Source organism: Apis mellifera, linkage group LG4, assembly GCF_003254395.2.
Source record: "Apis mellifera strain DH4 linkage group LG4, Amel_HAv3.1, whole genome shotgun sequence".
NCBI classification, from domain to species: Eukaryota; Metazoa; Arthropoda; class Insecta; order Hymenoptera; family Apidae; genus Apis; species Apis mellifera.
In genome coordinates, this window is record NC_037641.1 from 5,695,001 (window position 1) to 5,713,553 (window position 18,553).

At 19.0% G+C, this 18,553-nt stretch overlaps 3 protein-coding genes across 4 annotated transcripts in view; 1 reads left to right on the top strand and 2 right to left on the bottom strand.

The window, feature by feature from the left end:
• LOC411468 (GRAM domain-containing protein 1B) overlaps positions 1–3,270 on the bottom strand; it is a 6,531-nt gene extending 3,261 nt beyond the window's left edge. For both annotated transcript variants that reach the window (XM_006561999.3, XM_006561998.3), the window contains exons 1-6: positions 3,224–3,270; positions 2,788–3,082; positions 2,466–2,667; positions 2,004–2,284; positions 1,654–1,806; positions 1,334–1,484 (exon numbers count right to left, since the gene is read on the bottom strand). In XM_006561999.3, coding sequence (XP_006562062.1) covers positions 1,334–1,484; positions 1,654–1,806; positions 2,004–2,284; positions 2,466–2,667; positions 2,788–3,082; positions 3,224–3,270 — 1,129 coding nt within the window. The remainder of the gene's footprint in view (positions 1–1,333; positions 1,485–1,653; positions 1,807–2,003; positions 2,285–2,465; positions 2,668–2,787; positions 3,083–3,223) is intronic.
• A 1,188-nt stretch (positions 3,271–4,458) lies between these two features.
• Cbs (cystathionine beta-synthase) lies at positions 4,459–7,045 on the top strand. Its single transcript, NM_001040263.1, is given in 6 exon segments — positions 4,459–4,573; positions 5,312–5,421; positions 5,499–5,848; positions 5,919–6,169; positions 6,250–6,520; positions 6,593–7,045. Coding segments are annotated over 6 exon segments (1,515 nt in total). The 5' UTR covers positions 4,459–4,490; the 3' UTR covers positions 7,043–7,045.
• An 814-nt stretch (positions 7,046–7,859) lies between these two features.
• Positions 7,860–9,644, bottom strand: LOC725904 (trafficking protein particle complex subunit 6B). Its single transcript, XM_001121698.5, has 2 exons — positions 9,320–9,644; positions 7,860–8,316 (listed from the first exon to the last, which is right to left on the bottom strand). Exons 1-2 carry the CDS (start codon positions 9,443–9,445, stop codon positions 7,918–7,920), a joined length of 525 nt encoding a protein of 174 aa, XP_001121698.2. The 5' UTR covers positions 9,446–9,644; the 3' UTR covers positions 7,860–7,917.
• Positions 9,645–18,553: the final 8,909 nt, after the last annotated feature.

The following is an 18,553-nucleotide window of genomic DNA, read 5'->3' on the forward strand; positions in this document are numbered from 1 at the left end:
CGGAAGAATAAGAAATTTCATTTGTAAAAATTGCTTATAATTACTATTAATAACACATTTCGTGCCGCGTGTCTCGTTTTTACTAAATTTTCCATTTAAAGCGCTTGAAAGTTTTCCTATGTAAATGGAAATCTTTGAAATAATGGAAATTTATTGTAAAATCATATATTTTTTTTTTTCATTTAAACTTAATACAAGTATATATGTAATACAATGTATTACATATAATGTAATACATTATATCTTTTTGATATTTATAATTTCTGCAATAATTTTAAATATTTTATTTATAAAGCAAATATTTCAAAAAAAGTTATAAATCATGATAATGAGAATCATGTGATCTAAACGAAAAATCATCAAAAATCCGGCACGGAAAGTGTTAAGAAAGTTATAAGTAAAAAAATTAGTTGAATAAGAAAATTGATGCTATTATGAATAAAAGAATAGACATGTATTGTCATTTCAATTTATCCAATTAAAAACAATATTATTTACTCTTACAGAAAAAGTGACAGTACTAACTTTATACTTAACAGATATTCTCTAAATTCCATCATTAACAAAGTATGTTTATATCTTTGAGATATGTTTTTGGACCTATCCTAATGTGATTTTGTTCATTTTCAAGGTGAGTAGAACATATTCCTAATGTTTGATTATTTATTTCTGAAGTATTCCACACATCCATTTAATTTTAGTACCTAAAACATTTATAATATTGCTAAATTAGAAAGAATACATAAATAATTTTATTATATATTATATTATTCAACACAATATATCGTTATATTTGTATAAGAATATAAAGGTAATAAAATATTCAAATAAATGTTTTAGGTTTCTTTTTTACATTTTTAAAATTTTTTTTCTATTAATTTTTTAATATATTTAAATATGATATAAAATATATATATATATTTCATTATATTATAAATATATTATAATAAATAAATATATCATTATAAATAATAAAAATTATTGTGTAATTATTATAATTATTGTTTTAAATAATAATAAATTTATAAAAACATAAAACATTTTAAATCATCTGTTTTTAAATTTTTTTTTAAATATTGGCAAAATTAACTATAAATAAATTATATCATATTTATAAAATTATCAATATAAATTGTCAATGTATAATGTAAATTTTTTTATCTTTTAAATAATATATGTTATGTATCTTGTGTATTTAGTAATGTTATAAAATAATGAAATAATTAAATTCTATGTAATTCTTCTATGATAATTATATAGTAATTTTATATTTTATATTTATATAATAATTTTAAAAAAAAGTATAATAAAAAGTATCATTATCAAAACTTACATGCATGTTTTTCAGCTTCACTTTCTGTTGTATCACTTAAATCTGTTGCATCAATAGTAGGATCTGGTCGGGGTAAATGATGTACTTCTGCCTTTGATTCAATTGTATCTGGTGCTCCAGTTATTGAATGTTCTATGTTACCACTTTCTACCTTTAATTCATAAAATATAAAATAAAAAGTATAATTAAAGTTTATATAAAATATTAAAAAATAAAAGTATTGATTAAAAATTATATATATTGATAAAAAATTGATATTAATTATATATATTTATAAATTTTTATAATTTCATTAGTTTCTAATACAATCAATAAATTACCTCAGAGAATGATTCTACGGATAATCTTGTAGATAGCTTCTCTTCATCAGCTGGAGGTAATGGTGGAACATAATCTTCATCATCTGAAGTTAAACCTAATTCATCTCCATAACAAGAATGTACAAGTTGCCATAATTCAGGTGCATTCATTGGCTAAATAATAAAATATCCAATTTATTATTTTTACAAATATAATTTAAATATAATACATCAAATAAATTCTAATTATTCTTTGTTATATAGAAACAATATAAATAATATATAATGATAATTATAAAAATAATATAAATTGAAGAATAGTATGACAAATAAATTTTATCATCATATCATAAAAATATTTAATTTCATACCTCACCAATAAGTGCATTTTGCCATACACGAAATAACATTACATATGTTTTATCCCTTGCACCAAAAGATGTCAAAAAAAATTTATCAGTGGCAGTGCATATTAAAATTGCATTAGGAATTACAAGTGCAGTTTTTTCTTTAGTAATAGATGTAACATCTTTCCAACGTAAACATACTAAAGTTTCCCAACTAAAAATGTTTGCATAAAAACATACATAATTTTGAGATACATAGAGTCTTCCGTGCACTAATATTTCACGTTGTAGTGCACATGAATAATCTAAAAATTATATAATATAATTAATATAATATATAATATATAATAATATAATATATAATAATATTATACAATATTATATAATATATAATAATATATAACTATAAAAATGACAATAATAATTAATTAATAATATTATATTAATATTTAAATTATTTAAATGAACATAAAAACCATTACTTACCAACAACTAATCTTTCATCATCTGGTACATCTTTAAATATTCTCTTAAAATCATCAGATCTAGATTTATAAGTTGGATATAAAACATGATACCAAGATTTTTTTTTATTTCGTTCACTGCTCCGTGTTTCTTTTTTTCCTTCATGTGAACTTTTTATAGCTTGAGAAGAATCTGATGATTTGTTTGTTATATCTTGTTGTTGCTATATCATATATTTAAAATTAAATTAATAATGTTATAAAAAATTAATAATACTAATAAAAGAAATTTTAGATATCAACAAATAAATATAATAAAAAATATTTTAATATTAAAATCTTACATGTAATTGATGTTCATCCAATTTATTCATACTATTAGATTCTTTGGTATTTGAATCATGATTTAATTTGGAATGATCTCGTTTATTACGAACTTTTGGACTAGGACGTGGAGATAAATTTGGACTTGAAACTGGACTACCTTTTTCTCCATTTCCTCCAATAATTGTTTCTTGAATATTATCTGATATACCATTTCCTATATTCATTGTTGGATTCTGATTTTCAAATCCAGTAGAATTTACATTAGTCATAACTTCACGACTAGATATTAATAAATCTTCCACTGATTTATTCCTATTAAATTTACATATAAATTATTAAAAAAAATTAAGTTAAAAATTAAATATGAATGAACAATAAATAAATGGATAATAAAAAAATCAAAAATAAAATCATTATTAAAATAATGATAAAATTTATTATAAAACTACGTACATGGTTACGGTTGGATATTTTTGAATAGATTCTACTTCAAAGTACATAATAATTATATAGCGTACTTATAAGTTTTGTTTACCGAATCTATGAACTTGTCACAATTTTAGAATAGAATACAATAATTTATTTTAAAGCATAATAGCATTACAATTAATGTTCGATAATAATTACTAATAATATAATGCACTATCTTTATTGTTAATACATTTTGGAAACACAACATATGTGTAATTTTCACGAACTATATAATCGTTAGGGAAATGACAAGTCATTTCAAATAACATACATTAATCATTGTCATTTATATAGTCTTATATTATTATAAAGCTTTTTTCTAATCATTAAATTCACGCTTTCTTATCATTCAAAATCTTTATCAATGTATATCACACTTTAAATGAAATAAAAAATATTGAACACTTCAAAAACGATCCACCATATTGAAATAGTATATCATTTTTTTCGCTTTGAAATATAAAAAAAAATTCAAGAAATTAATATGAATATAATATCATAAATATCTAATAGAAGAATAGATATAATAATAGAATGTCTAAACTATTAATGTAAATGTAATATAAAACTTTGTTTTGATATAAAAAAATTAATAATATAAAATATTATTTTTAATTATTTTAAAAATAAAAAAATAAATCTTATAAGTGTAAATATTTTCTTTTTAATTAATATTTATATATGCAATTTATATTAAATAATAGTGATAATTATATTATCAAGAAACAAAATTTCTTGATAAAATCATATATATATATATATATATATATATATATATATATATATATATATGCTAGTTTATTGTACTGAGAAATGTTAGATTTAATTAATATTAATAAATTTATTTTATTAATAAATTTAAATGGGATGTTTTCAAAGCAATATTTATAGTTTACAATAGTTTTCATGAAAACTTCAATTTTATTAATTTATTAGTCGTTTTATTTTCATATTTTAAGAATTACGTTTTATATGATAAATATATATTAGCTAAAAGAGATATATGAAGTCATAATTATTTTCTATTATTTATCTTAATTATTACATCATTATATGATCGAACACTATTTTAAAAGTAACGTAGTATGAAACAAGCAGTTTACTTTCTTCAATCTTGAAATCAATATAAGATTGAAGAATTTAATATAATATTTGAATTATTAAAGCTATTGAAAAAAAGTTTAAAATTTACTTTTATTATTTATTTTTAATAAATTCGAAGAATTTAATTATAATTTAAATCTTAATTATGGAATTTAAACAACCTAATCGACCTAGTTATTGTACATGGGAATTAAATGCAACAAATTCACCACATACATGTAGAACAAAGTAAGTTTAATTTATAAAAAAACTTAAGATCTGAAATAATAATATGATTTTGTTTCAAAAATAAAATATTTGAAATTTCAAATTTATTGTTGTTCAAATTTAATGTATATATATATATATTAGTTTATGATAAAAATAATAAATATAAAATAAATACAATAAAATAAAATATAAAAATTAATACATATAAATATATATATAATATATAAAATAGTGTTTTTATTTATATTTTCATAAATTATTATATAATTATATTAATTTTGATAATTAATTAATATAAAAATGTTGGAAATTTAATAAAAATTCAATATATCATATAAAAAATTGTAGGTATATAATATATATGAATAATATATAATATAATATAATATAATATGAATTTATTTAATACTTAAAATATTGTTTATTATTAAGATTATAAAAAGTTTTAAAGTTTGTAGTTTGAATTATAATTCATTTTATTATGAATTATTAATTTTATTATTAATAATAATTTTAATTTCATTGATATTTTATTTTATATAAAAATCTATATATAATTGTAATATATTTCATAATTGATGAAAAATTTAAAACAAATTACACTTTTGCTACAAATATATTTATTTTTTAATTAGTTTTTATTTTCTTAAATTCCTAATTAGAAAATTTATTTCTTTATTTTTTAAGTTAAATTAAATAAATTTACTATAGAGTTTTTTTATTATATTTCATTAATATGATTTAATATGATTTCAGAAATGGTGATTGTACTAAGATAATGCCTGATATTTTAACTGCTATTGGACAAACACCACTTATAAAATTAAATAATATTCCTAAATCTTATGGTATAAAATGTGAAATATGTTAGTATTAATCTTGTTAATTTATAAAGTTTTGCTATTTATTAAAGTTTTTTTTATAAATATAATTTTATTTTTAGATGCAAAATGTGAATTTCTTAATCCTGGTGGTTCTGTAAAAGATAGAATTGCATATAGAATGATTCAAGATGCAGAAGATAAAGGTTTGTTGAAACCAGGATGTACCATTATTGAACCAACAAGTGGTAATACTGGAATTGGTTTGGCAATGGCTGCTGCAGTTAGAGGATATAAATGCATTATTGTTATGCCAGAAAAAATGTCTGATGAAAAAATATCAACACTTTATGCACTTGGTGCTGAAATTATACGAACTCCAACTGAAGCAAGTTGGCATAGTCCAGAAGCACATATCAGTGTTGCTCAAAAATTACAAAAAGAAATACCAAATAGTATTATTCTTGATCAGGTACTATTATTATATTGTTAAATATTACATAGTTATATATTTTAATTTTCTATTTATATTATATATTTAGTATACTAATCCTGGAAATCCATTGGCTCATTATGATCAAACTGCAATTGAAATTTGGAAACAGTGTGAAGGCAAAATAGATTATTTGGTAGCTGGTGCTGGTACAGGTGGTACTATTTCAGGTATTGGACGAAAATTGAAAGAATTATCACCAAATATAAAAATTATTGCTGTGGATCCTAAAGGAAGTATTTTAGATCCATCAAGTGATTCACAAAATGAAGTTGGCTTTTATGAAGTAGAAGGAATTGGGTGTGACATTTTTTTATCTATTCTATTTATTAAATTGTATGCAATTTTATTTTTTATTTTAAATGATCAATTATTTTTAGTTATGATTTTATACCTACAGTGTTAGATCGTAATGTAATTGATAAATGGATAAAGACTGAAGATAATGAATCATTAAATGCTGCTAGAATGCTTATACGTCAAGAAGGTTTACTTTGTGGTGGTAGCAGTGGTGCTGCTCTTATAGCTGCTCTTAAAATAGCTAAAGATATTCCTGAAGAAAAACGTATGGTAATTATTTTACCTGATGGAATACGAAACTATTTAACTAAATTTGTATCAGAATATTGGATGGAAACTAGAGGATTTTTGGTAAATTATTTATTTTTATTTAAAAATTCTTTTTTTATAAATTTGAATAATGAGTTATTGAATAATTTATAGCAACCTGTTTGTCAAAATGAAATGAATAAATGGTGGTGGAATATGAAAATTTCAAATTTATCTTTTGATAAACAATCATTGTTAAAGGAAAATACAGTAACATGTCAAGAAGCTATGCATATGCTCAAAAATGCAGATTCACAGTTATTAGTTATTAGTGATGATAATATACATATAAAAGGTGTTATTAATTTGAACAAACTTACATCATATGTAATATCTGGTATAGTAAAATGTACAGATTTTGTAGATAAAGCTATGGTTAAACAATATGTTAAAGTTAAACATTCAGCAACTCTTGGTTATATATCACGTGTTCTTGAAAAAGAACCATATGTGATAATTTTAGATGATGAACATGATGATGCTTTTATCGGAATTGTAAATCAATTTCATATTTTGCAATTTATAACCAAAAATGGTACATCTAATAATTATTTAATAAATTAAATCTTAAACATTAATATTTAATTGTTAAAATACTTTTAAAATTATTGCAACTGATTATTATATTTCTCAAGTTTACTTTTATTATACTTAATTTTTAATTAAAAAAAATTGGATCTAGAAACTTATATGAGTAAAAATTTAATTATGCATTTAATTTATAAATGTTTAAAATAAATATTCTATTTTTTAAAAAAGTCAAAATTATTAACTTTAATATTACTTTTATATACTTTAGATTATATAAATATATAATTTTATATTAATATAATTTAATTTTATACTTGAATAAAATTTAAATAAAATACATATATATAATATTTCAAAAAAATACAACTTGAAATGTCTCAGAAAATATATTTTTTATATTTCTATCAAATTTTAATTTGAGTGATCAAATTTTCTTTTTTTACAGATATTGAATAGTTATGAAATCATTTCAATTAAAAATTTTTTAAATATATGTAAATTTTTAATTATTTTTACTGAATTAATAAATATAATGTTTCATAAAATATAGATGAAGACAATACTTTAATATTTTCGTTAATTTTTTTCCTATATTTTATGTTAATTTGAATAAAAAAAATTCGTTATAGAAAATTTGAAAAGAATCAGATAGAGTTTTCTCAAGTGTTATTATATTAATATTTATTTATATTATAGTTAAATAAAATTTTAAAACTTTATTTCAAAAATTAATATGAAAAACATATTTTATTATTATTAGTAATGAATAAAATTAAAATATAATTGTATATATAAAATTTTATAATTTTTTTCTAATTGTTCATAAAATTCTTAATTATATGATTTTATATCATTTTGTAACATACTTTAATTTTTATTGTACATATTTTATATCATATTTATTAACATTAAATTCTTTGAACTTGTACATGAAATTTACAACTTGGTAATGTAGAAATTTCTGCATTAACAGTACTAATAATTCCAAGATTTGCCAAACTTCCTCTTAAAAGTCCACAAGTAAATGTTAATAAACGTGGACTTTCTTGTAAATATTGTTTATTATTAGTACCTACTTTATTTAATAATCGAAATGAATTATCTTGTAATACATATACACCATGATGATTTGTTCTTAAATTATCAATTTGTTTATGATAAAGACTTGACCAAAAATCAGTACAGATAAACTTTATCATATCCAATTCATCTTTAAATCGATTCCATTCTCGTGTCAATCGTTCAATAATTCTGTAACCAACACTGAATCCCATCCATTCTAATCGAGATAGTTCTTCTTCTCCTTCCTTTATATTTTAAATATTATTATTATTATTATTACAGATAAACAGATAGATATTAAAATTATAGTGCAACATTATTGATATTTTATTTAAAAACGCAATTTAAAATTTTTAAAATAAATTTTTATGATTTTTGAAATTTTAAAATAGGTTATAATTATAACAAATATGATAAATATCAAATATTCAAATTTCAAATTTCATTTTATTATTGCACATTTTAATTATAATTTTGATTACATCATATTATTATTTTTATATTTCTAAAATATAAAAATATAAGTTCAATGAATCATTAATAATTTAATTAATACTTAGTTCAAAAAAATAATTTTATTATATATTAATATATCGTTCATATACATATATTAATATATTGTTAAATTTTTATATTTTAATTTCTATATATTATTAAAAAATATATAATATAAATTTTTTCACTAGAAAAAAACATTATTATATTTATTATTATTTTCAAAATTATGATACATTTACAAAAAATTTCATTATATTAGACATTTGCTTCTTTCTAATCTTTATTTTTATTACATGTTTTTAAAAATTTAAAAATATATTCATATTAAAAAATGACATTAATTTTCTAATGCAAAATTAATATATTTTTATATATATTCTTCAATTAGTAATGTATATTATTGAAGAAAATGGTTCATAAAGCTATTGAATGATAAATTTATAGAAATAAATAGTTCATAGAACAAATGAAAATATTTGAAAACAATAATATTAATAATTTAAATATAATTGAAAGATCTTATTTTATTTGTATATTTTTAAAAATATTTTTAAAAAATTAATAAAATCATTATTATAGAGAATCTTTTAAAAAGATTTAAATTGTTTTTTTTATTTAAAATAAATAAGAAACATAATAAAATATATTGAATAATAAAAGATATAATAAGATATAATAAATACATTTTATTAATTTATATAAAATTATCGAATTATATAAATATACTATATAGCAATAATATATAATTACCTTATTTTTACATGATTTATTTAAAGCATAATTAACCATTTCAGCATGTAAATATTCGAAAAGACATTCATCAGCTTCTCCAGATGTGTGAGAATTAATTTTTGTATCAGTTATTTGTTGTCTCATTTTGCTTTTTTTTTTAAATCATAATATAGTATTATTATAGAATAATTAATATATATCAATGGTACATGTATTATAATATATACACTTTATATTGATTAAAAAGAAAGACAATTTCTGAAATACTAACTGCTAACAATTTATACAGAATATATAATTTATATAAATATTTATAAACTTCACTTGTATAATTCCAACATATATTGATAAAGATAATAAGAATATATGGTTATGTACATAACCATAGTTTATTTTAATATAGATGTAAATCTAGTGACATATTCCATTATATAACAATAGTTCATGACAAAATGACAAAGTTCACATACACATAAATAATGTGTATCAGGCTTTATTTAAAAATCATATAGAAATAATTTAATTCATTCAACTTTAGAATTCTATAATATCCAATTTAAATAATATTTTTAAATACTTGCTTATAATAATATGCAAATTTTATTATAGTATATATCATCAAAATGTCAAAAAATACAATGAAATAATTAAATCATTTATAAATATTTTATTAATTAATTATCAATAATCAAAAATGAATTATCATTCATTATAAGTATAGAATTAAATTTTAATGAATTAAATTTTAATAAAGTTCATATGCAAACTTAAGGTTTTGAATAATAATATTTTACAATTTTATTTTTATGTTCGATATTAATTTCTTTTATTAATAATAAATTTCAATTAAATTAATTATATTATTATTTAATAAAAATTAATTTGATTAATATTTCTTATTTATAATTTCCTTAAAGTGATTATTATTATTACTATTAGTATTATTTTAGATATACTATAATTTTATAAATTAACAATTATTTTATAATTTTAACAATTAATATTATATAATATATAGTTAACATTGTATATTTCTATAATAATATATTTAGCTTTATAAAAGCAAATATTCATAAATAAAAATATTGTTTTGTTTAAAAAAATTATTTAATCAAAAAAGATAGAGAAAATAAAATCATTATCTGAAAAAAAAAGTTTAGTTAGAAAGAACATATATTATGAAAGAAATTTATTTAATAAAAGAAATGAAAACATTTGATAGTCAATAAATATCAATATATGTATCGAATTATTTGGCAAAAGAATATATGAATTCTAAATTCTAATTCACATTTTATAGAAATTATATATATAGAATAATTTCTTTTTCTAAATTTTAAAAATTCAATTAATGATTTTGAATCATAATCTGTTTGATATGTAGTTTCGTTTATAGTGACATTTATTAAGTACATATATAGTAATGCGCATGCGCATACATTGTCAAACCGCACATCTCGTATAAATAGAGGCGGTGAAAGTTCATATAGACAGTTTACTTCGAGAAACAGTTTTGCGCAGTTTTTGGAAGTGTACCTATATTTTTTTCTCAGAGAGAGAAAAATTACACAGACATCATTGTTAATTTCTTGTGATTTAATTTATTTAAATCAACATATTATACTTAACTTTTCTTTGATTTGAGCATCAATTAATTTTTCTGGTTAGAGTAAATAGAAAAAAAAAGAAGAAAAATAATATGCCGGCTGACGTAGCAATGCATACTAGTTTCCTGCAATTCAATCAATCGAGTTTGAAAGATTCAAATGTGGATTCTTGCTGGAATACTGAAAATATGAGCGGTTATATGACCTTAGTGGGGCCAAACGGCCATCGCCAAGGTGTACAAGTGAAGGTTTACCGGACGAGTGTTGAGCATTTCGCCGTAATTTATCCACAAAAAAAGGTGTGCAGACCTTTAGGCGTATTGAATTTGAGAAATACAATGATCGAACGTTATGGGGAAGAAGGTTTTCTAGTTAGACAAAAAGGTTTCGATTCGCCTATTGCATTAACTTTTCTTATGGAGAATAAAAAAGAAGTTGATTATTGGATAATGGCTTTTACTGTGAGAACGAGTCCGTTGATGCATCAGAGCAGTTTGCCAATTGTTGAAGAAGAAGAGATCTAAAAATGTCTTTCAAAAGTTGTTATATTGATTAATTCTTTTTCATATATTAGAAGAAAAGTTCAACAAAAAGAAGAGTATTAATCCTTATACTCAATTGCTGTGCTTCCTCGACCTAATATATCCAATTTCTTACGTGTAATTTTATGTGTAATTTGGGAAGAATTTTAATTCTTTTATATTAAAAGAATCGCTCTAGAATTCTGATTCTAGAAATGTTCAATTATTGTTGATAGAAAGTGGATTTTGCTGATTCTAGAATTATCTAGAATATATGCAATACGAAGATGGGTCATGAACCGATATATTCCAAATCTATATTGAAACAAAAGTTGATAAATCAAGAAATATGTAATTTGATTTTATTGAATTCTACGAAACATCAATCAAACACAAAAGTATTCATATATCATAGACGTATTATTTTATGAACATATTATTTTAACAGTCTAGAAAATAGCGCGAGGCCATGTTGTCACTAGGCTCTAACAATTGCAGCATCATTGATCCTAGCCAGCTGTGACCAATCATAGCTTTCCTTTTAGCCGGCGTACTGCGAAAGATGAAGGGAGATAGGATGGATATGAAGAAGAATCTTTGTAAAACAAAAAAGCAAGAAAAACAAAAATGAAAAAAAAATCAGAGGAAGTGAAAAAGGAGGAATAGGTAAAAGAAAAGAAGGAAAGTTAACGTTTCTCTTATGAATATAAAATTACTTACGCGATTTGACTGTGCACATCGGTGTGATTTCTTTTCTCTTTTTATGTGAAAATAACCGTTAACTTTGACCTGACAACTGCGATTATGTTTTACTCACCGGTTAAGAAAAAAGTTTTAAATGATTTATTCGAGTAAAAAAAGTATTGCAGAATAATTTTTTATTCAATTTTTCAATTTAATTTCGATAAATTTTTCTTGATATTGAATCTCTTAAATGAAATATATGAAAAATATATATAATTAACGAATTGTCATTATTTTTATTTAATCTTTTTTTTGTCTCCTTTTTTTTATTCTTTATGAAAGATTCATTCAGGAAATATCACTAGCCAACTATGTCGGTGATTTTGTTGATATTAATGTGATTAAAATTAAAATACTGTATTTACAAATTAAGTTGTCTAGCCACATTTCAAAATGAATTATATAAATGACTGATCGAGCTGCCAATTAATACATATCAGTTAATATTTTTATTTGTTATTATCATGAATATCTAGAAAATCGAAATGATTTGTTTGTTTTTTTTTCGAGTACATATTTATATATTATTATTGATTTTTAATTTCGATTGAAATGTTGAAATATTATATATAATTAATATAATTTTAACAAGTATATTAATTAACAATTTTAATAGCAGTTAATTTTCTTATTTATAAATAATGTGATATATTTTACATGATCGCATAATGAATGGTATTGTATATATAAATAATACGAATATCTAATATGGTTAATAAATAATTATTAGATTATATCAGAATATATTAAATAACATAAGAATTTACGTGTTCATTTTTAACTTATTATAATCAAATCAAGAATTATCGACTTGCAAATTAAAATGTTGAATATTGATGAAATGGTTACAAATTTGATTTTTTAAATATTTTTTTAATAATATATATTTCTATATTTGTAATTTATTTGCATTTTGATATACAGGAGCAAAATTTGATTTTTTAAATATTTTTTTAATAATATATATTTCTATATTTGTAAATTATTTGCATCTTAATAAACAGGAGCAAAAATAAAAAAATGGTTAAAAAATTATTTTATATTTTTTGTTGAATTTAATAACATTGTTTTCATGCATATTATCATGCATATAATTTAAATTTCTATTAATTTTTTATTAGAAATTTAAACTAAATATTTGTTTTTCTATTAGAAATTTAATATATAGTAAAAATTTACTTTTTCCGTAATATATAAAATGATATATTGTCAAAAAAATGTCAAGTATATTACATAATATATATATATTATAATAAATAAGTAATAATAAAGTGAGTGAGAATATACTTGATTATATATAATATAAAATATCTTATATATATATATATATATAATATAAAATATCTTATATATATATATATATATATAAAGAATTATAATCGTTGCTGCGAAATGTCCAAAGATATTTATCATTTTTTTTGTATACATTATTTCCAAAAATGTTTATAAGTTCAGATATATGTTTCGTTCGATATGATAAAAATCATGAAACATTTTTGTAATTGATATTATCTTGAATTGTTGATGATATCATTTCGTGATATTTTTAAGACTGTCTGTGATATTACGTAGACGATGAAATCATAGTTACAATAGGCTTCAAAACAGTATGCATATTACGCTGTAGCAATCCAAGCACAATAAAAATAAAAAGAATTCTCGAAAAATTTATTTTTGATTACTTTATTATGAAATATTTAATTTTATGAAATGAGAATAAAACAAATCTGTTATCAATACAGATATCATATTTGTTTTCTATTTTAATTTTTTTTCTTTTTGTAAATACTAAGGATATATTGAATAAATGATTGTGAATATTTAGATTTTATTTGAAATAAATGAATATATATATATATGTATCACATTACATAAATTTAAGTATATATTGTAATTAAGTTTTTCGTAAATTGTCATTCAAGATTATTATAATCTTGTATTAATAGCTCTTATACATGATAATCTTATAATAGCTTTTAGAGAAATTTTTCATAAAATTTGTATATAAATTAACAGCAACAATCTGCTTCCATTTTTCCGTTTAAAATTATATATCAGCCAAATATTGTAATTTCATGTTTACATTATAGCAATATATACTATACATATATGTGCAACAATTTTTGTATATATGTATTATTAAAAATTGTATTCCACACGTATATCACAAATAAATATTAAGCAATTATATATATAATAAAAAAATTTTTTATTAGTTTTATTTAATTATATTAAATTTTATTTAATATAATTTAATATTATTATTATATATTATTATTATTTAATATTTCTTAAAAAAATAGATATAGATAGAAAATTTATTAATCAAAGATGTTTGACTATAATTTATTCTTTTATTTGAAGATTATTATTTCATATTATCAAAACCACTAATTAAATTTTTTTCAAACCTTTTATTAATTTTATTATTGTAATTTATTTTCAAATAAATTTATTATATTTAAAAAATATTAATCAATCACAAATGGCTAATTATAATTCAAGTAAACTAACTTTATTATGTATAACACATTTTTTAAATCAAATATGTAATTTAAAAAAAATTCATATCATTAAAAGTAATAGTTATTAATTTATAAAATATATGTTAACTTTAGATTTTAATATTTATATATATTCATATTTATATATTCATATTTATATTCTAGAAATAAATATAATATGTTGAAACAATATTCATATTTGCATTTTTTATATAAAGAATAAATAAATAATAATTAAATAATAATTGATATATTAAATTAGGATAATTTTATGAAACCCAATATTATTATTTGCAAATAGAAATGTTTATATTTAGTATTGTAAAATAATTTTATTTGTCTATTAATGTTAACTAATCATATGTTAAAAGAAGAGAAATTATTTTTATTATTATGAGCTAACGACCAAATTTTGGATTAATTAAATTTGTAGATATTTTTTTTCGCAAAAATTGTTAATAAAAAGTTTATTAAGATAAAAATCTTAATTTTTTATTACTTTTAACTAAATATTATTTAATAAATTCAATTAAATACTATTTATATAATAAATACTAATTTAAATTAATATTTGATTGTTTGATTAAGTTATCCGTATAATAAATATTATATATTTTAATATCAATATAATTTAATATGATAATAAAAAAATGAGTGAAAAAGAGAAGTATCACTGTTGAATAATAATTACAATAACAAAAATAAAAAAAATGAACAAAGAATATTGTTTTCAAGAGCAAATTTTTTGAATTTTATCAGTGTTGTTTTCAATTATCAATGTTATTTTCAAATAAAATAATTTTCTTAATATATGCTATCAAAAAATGGAAAACGTGATAATGATATCATAAATATATGTGTGTATATAAACATGAAATTTATTTATATTCATCTAGTCTTAGATTATTACGAAATACTTAATATGAAAGATCTATGAAAAATGTCTCTAAAAATTATTATCATATCATATATTTTTATGTATAATAGTAATAAAATAATATTCAATTTTTTGTTTTTTTTTGTATCAAATAACTTTTATAAATAAATGAAAAGCATAAATATAATATCCTCGAAATTATCATTTTCAATCTTCTTTTTTTTATTTTAAAAATTAAGGATATTTACAGGATATTATTTATTTAATAAAATAATATGGGTGAAACAATAAGAATGTACTCTTAAAAAAAATAATCTTTATCAATCAACTTATTATTATTCTTGTTATTATTATTTTGCAATTTCAAACGTTATAATGATATTCAAATGTAGATGAGCTAATTTATTTAATTCTATAAATTCTTTTTGTATTGAATTTATTTAAATTTTATATAAATTATCAATTATTACTTGATGAATTTAGATCGCAATCGTAAGTATTATTTAGTCATGGGTCACATTATCAATTAAACTAAATAAGATACATTTTAAATATGATAAGATAGTATTAAATGTTTTTATATGGCTAGTATAATAATAAAATTTTTAACGAAATGTGATAATCAATTGCAATAGGAAATAATTTATTTTTGAAGATTTAATTATTTTTAAGATTTTTAAGATTTCAATATAAATACATATTTATTTCAAAATTCAAAGTTTATTTTTTATTAATATTAAATTTTGTCAATATGATTTTAAATTAAATATCTTAAATTTTTTTTAACTTATGTATATAATATTTATAAATTTTTTGTAATTATTTTTTAATGTGTATTCATTATATAATTAAAATTATTTTATTATTATTATTATTTACAAAACAATTATAAATTTTCAAGTTATTTCTTTCAAAATGTCTTTTCTAATATAACAATTATGTTTCTAAAAATTATTTAATGTAATAAAAAAAAAAAGAAATAAATAAATTTAAAAGAAATAATAGCGAAAAAACGAAAATTAATTCTTTGACATTTCTAACAGTATTATAATTTATAAATAGATTGCGGATGTTTATGCAAGTATAACGTAGCGATAATATACAATATATAGAATAATATATATAGAATATGTAATGGATAATATCTCGAATTTAATTAGAAATAAAAAAATAATTATGCAAAGGAAATCGAACGATATATATTCTTTTTTTAATTCATTTTTTCAATAATTAAAAATTCAACCGCATTTTTTATTTCAAAAAAAGTTAATCTATCGATATGTCCATCATGGATTTTGACGATTCTTAAATATGCCAAAGTAAAAGACAAAATTTTAAAAAAATTATATATATATACGATAATTGGCCTTAGTTTTTAAGATATTTATAAAAAATGATTACTATTATTACTATGTATGAACTTTGTCAATTGATGATATACAAATTTTGATGAAAACTGAACTATTCATTATGTTATAAACAATTTAAATTTGCATTAAATAAAGCAAAACGGAACTTTATAAAGCGAGAAGTGCAATAGAAATAAAGCTCTTTTATTTCGGTTAACACAAATTTTAATTATAACATAAGTCTTCATTTACATTTTTTGCATTTTATTTCGAAAAATAACCTTTCAAAATTGATTTTATTTTCTATAATTTTGCATATTATTTATTTCTATTTTGTAAGATCGAAAAATGATTCTTGATTCCTGACTCTTGTGTTTCATTATTAGAATATGATTCTTTGTAATGTTATCATGTGTATCTTTTATATAAGTATCTTGAGATAAATTTACTTCAAGATAAAATCATTGACGTAAATAGATATCTATGTACATAGATATCTACATTTTCTGAATTCATGTAAAAAGTTTTGAAAAGTTTTCCGAAAAATAAATGCAAAATAAATACTTTAAATATATATAGAATACTTTATAGAATATTATTTGACGTAACGCACATTTTCTATTATCAATATTTTTTGTTATTTTTTGTAAAAACTTCTGTCGTGATATTCTTCAATTCTTTAGATACAAAATGAAAAAAAAGAGCCAAAATATAGATAATGACAATGAAAAAGTATAGACTTGTTAATATTGTTTAATATCCTGTATGAAATAATAATTATAATATTCTTCTAATATAATCGTATAAAAAACTGTTAAAGTTTAAAGGTGAAAATTTATCTATATTCAATAATCCCTTAGTTGCTGGATATTTATTAATAAAAATGCTGTGGTTTTTAACACTTCATAAAACTTGTATTAGTATGAGGATATTTTAAATTTTATCTATTTATCGTGTATGTTTTTTTTTATAAATGTAATATCATAATTAATATTTAATTAGATTTGATTTATATATTTTAATCTTTAAATTTATAATATTAATATTTAATAATTTATCTATAATTTCTAATATAAGAAGTATATAAGATTTATTGATTTATTATTTATTAAGTATTTAAGATCTATTGAAAAAATAGATTTGTAAGATTTGTATAATATGAAATGTATATGATAGTATGATTAATATAACTTGAATTTAATGTTATATGTATCATACATTTTTAACATTTTTAATTTTTAATTTTTTATCATAGATCATAAATATGAAATATGACATTTGAAAATCTAAATATAAAATAAAATATTTTTCATCATATAAAATATAGTTTCTCATATAGATTTGCGTGAATATTACATTGTGAAACAAATATCTAATTATTACTTGATATTACTTGATTATTATGACTTATTATAGTAATAGTATTATAAATAAATATTCATATTTATAAATATTTGCTACTATATTTTATTTATATTCATATATACTTTATATATATATAAATCTAAAGAATCATTTGGAGCAGAATTTTTCTATATTCTATATTTCTAACTATTGTATGGATATAATGTAATGGATATATAATAATTTCTCATTTTTTTATTTCCAAAAATAATAATTATATGATACTATATTGATAAGTAATTGATA

Bases quoted from the DNA above. Each gene is read 5' to 3' on its own strand.
- LOC725904 (XM_001121698.5), bottom strand. From the start codon at position 9,445: ATGAGACAACAAATAACTGATACAAAAATTAATTCTCACACATCTGGA. The intron at 8,317-9,319 runs GTAATTATATAT...TAAAATATAAAG, and splicing joins ATAAATCATGTAAAAATAAG to GAAGGAGAAGAAGAACTATC.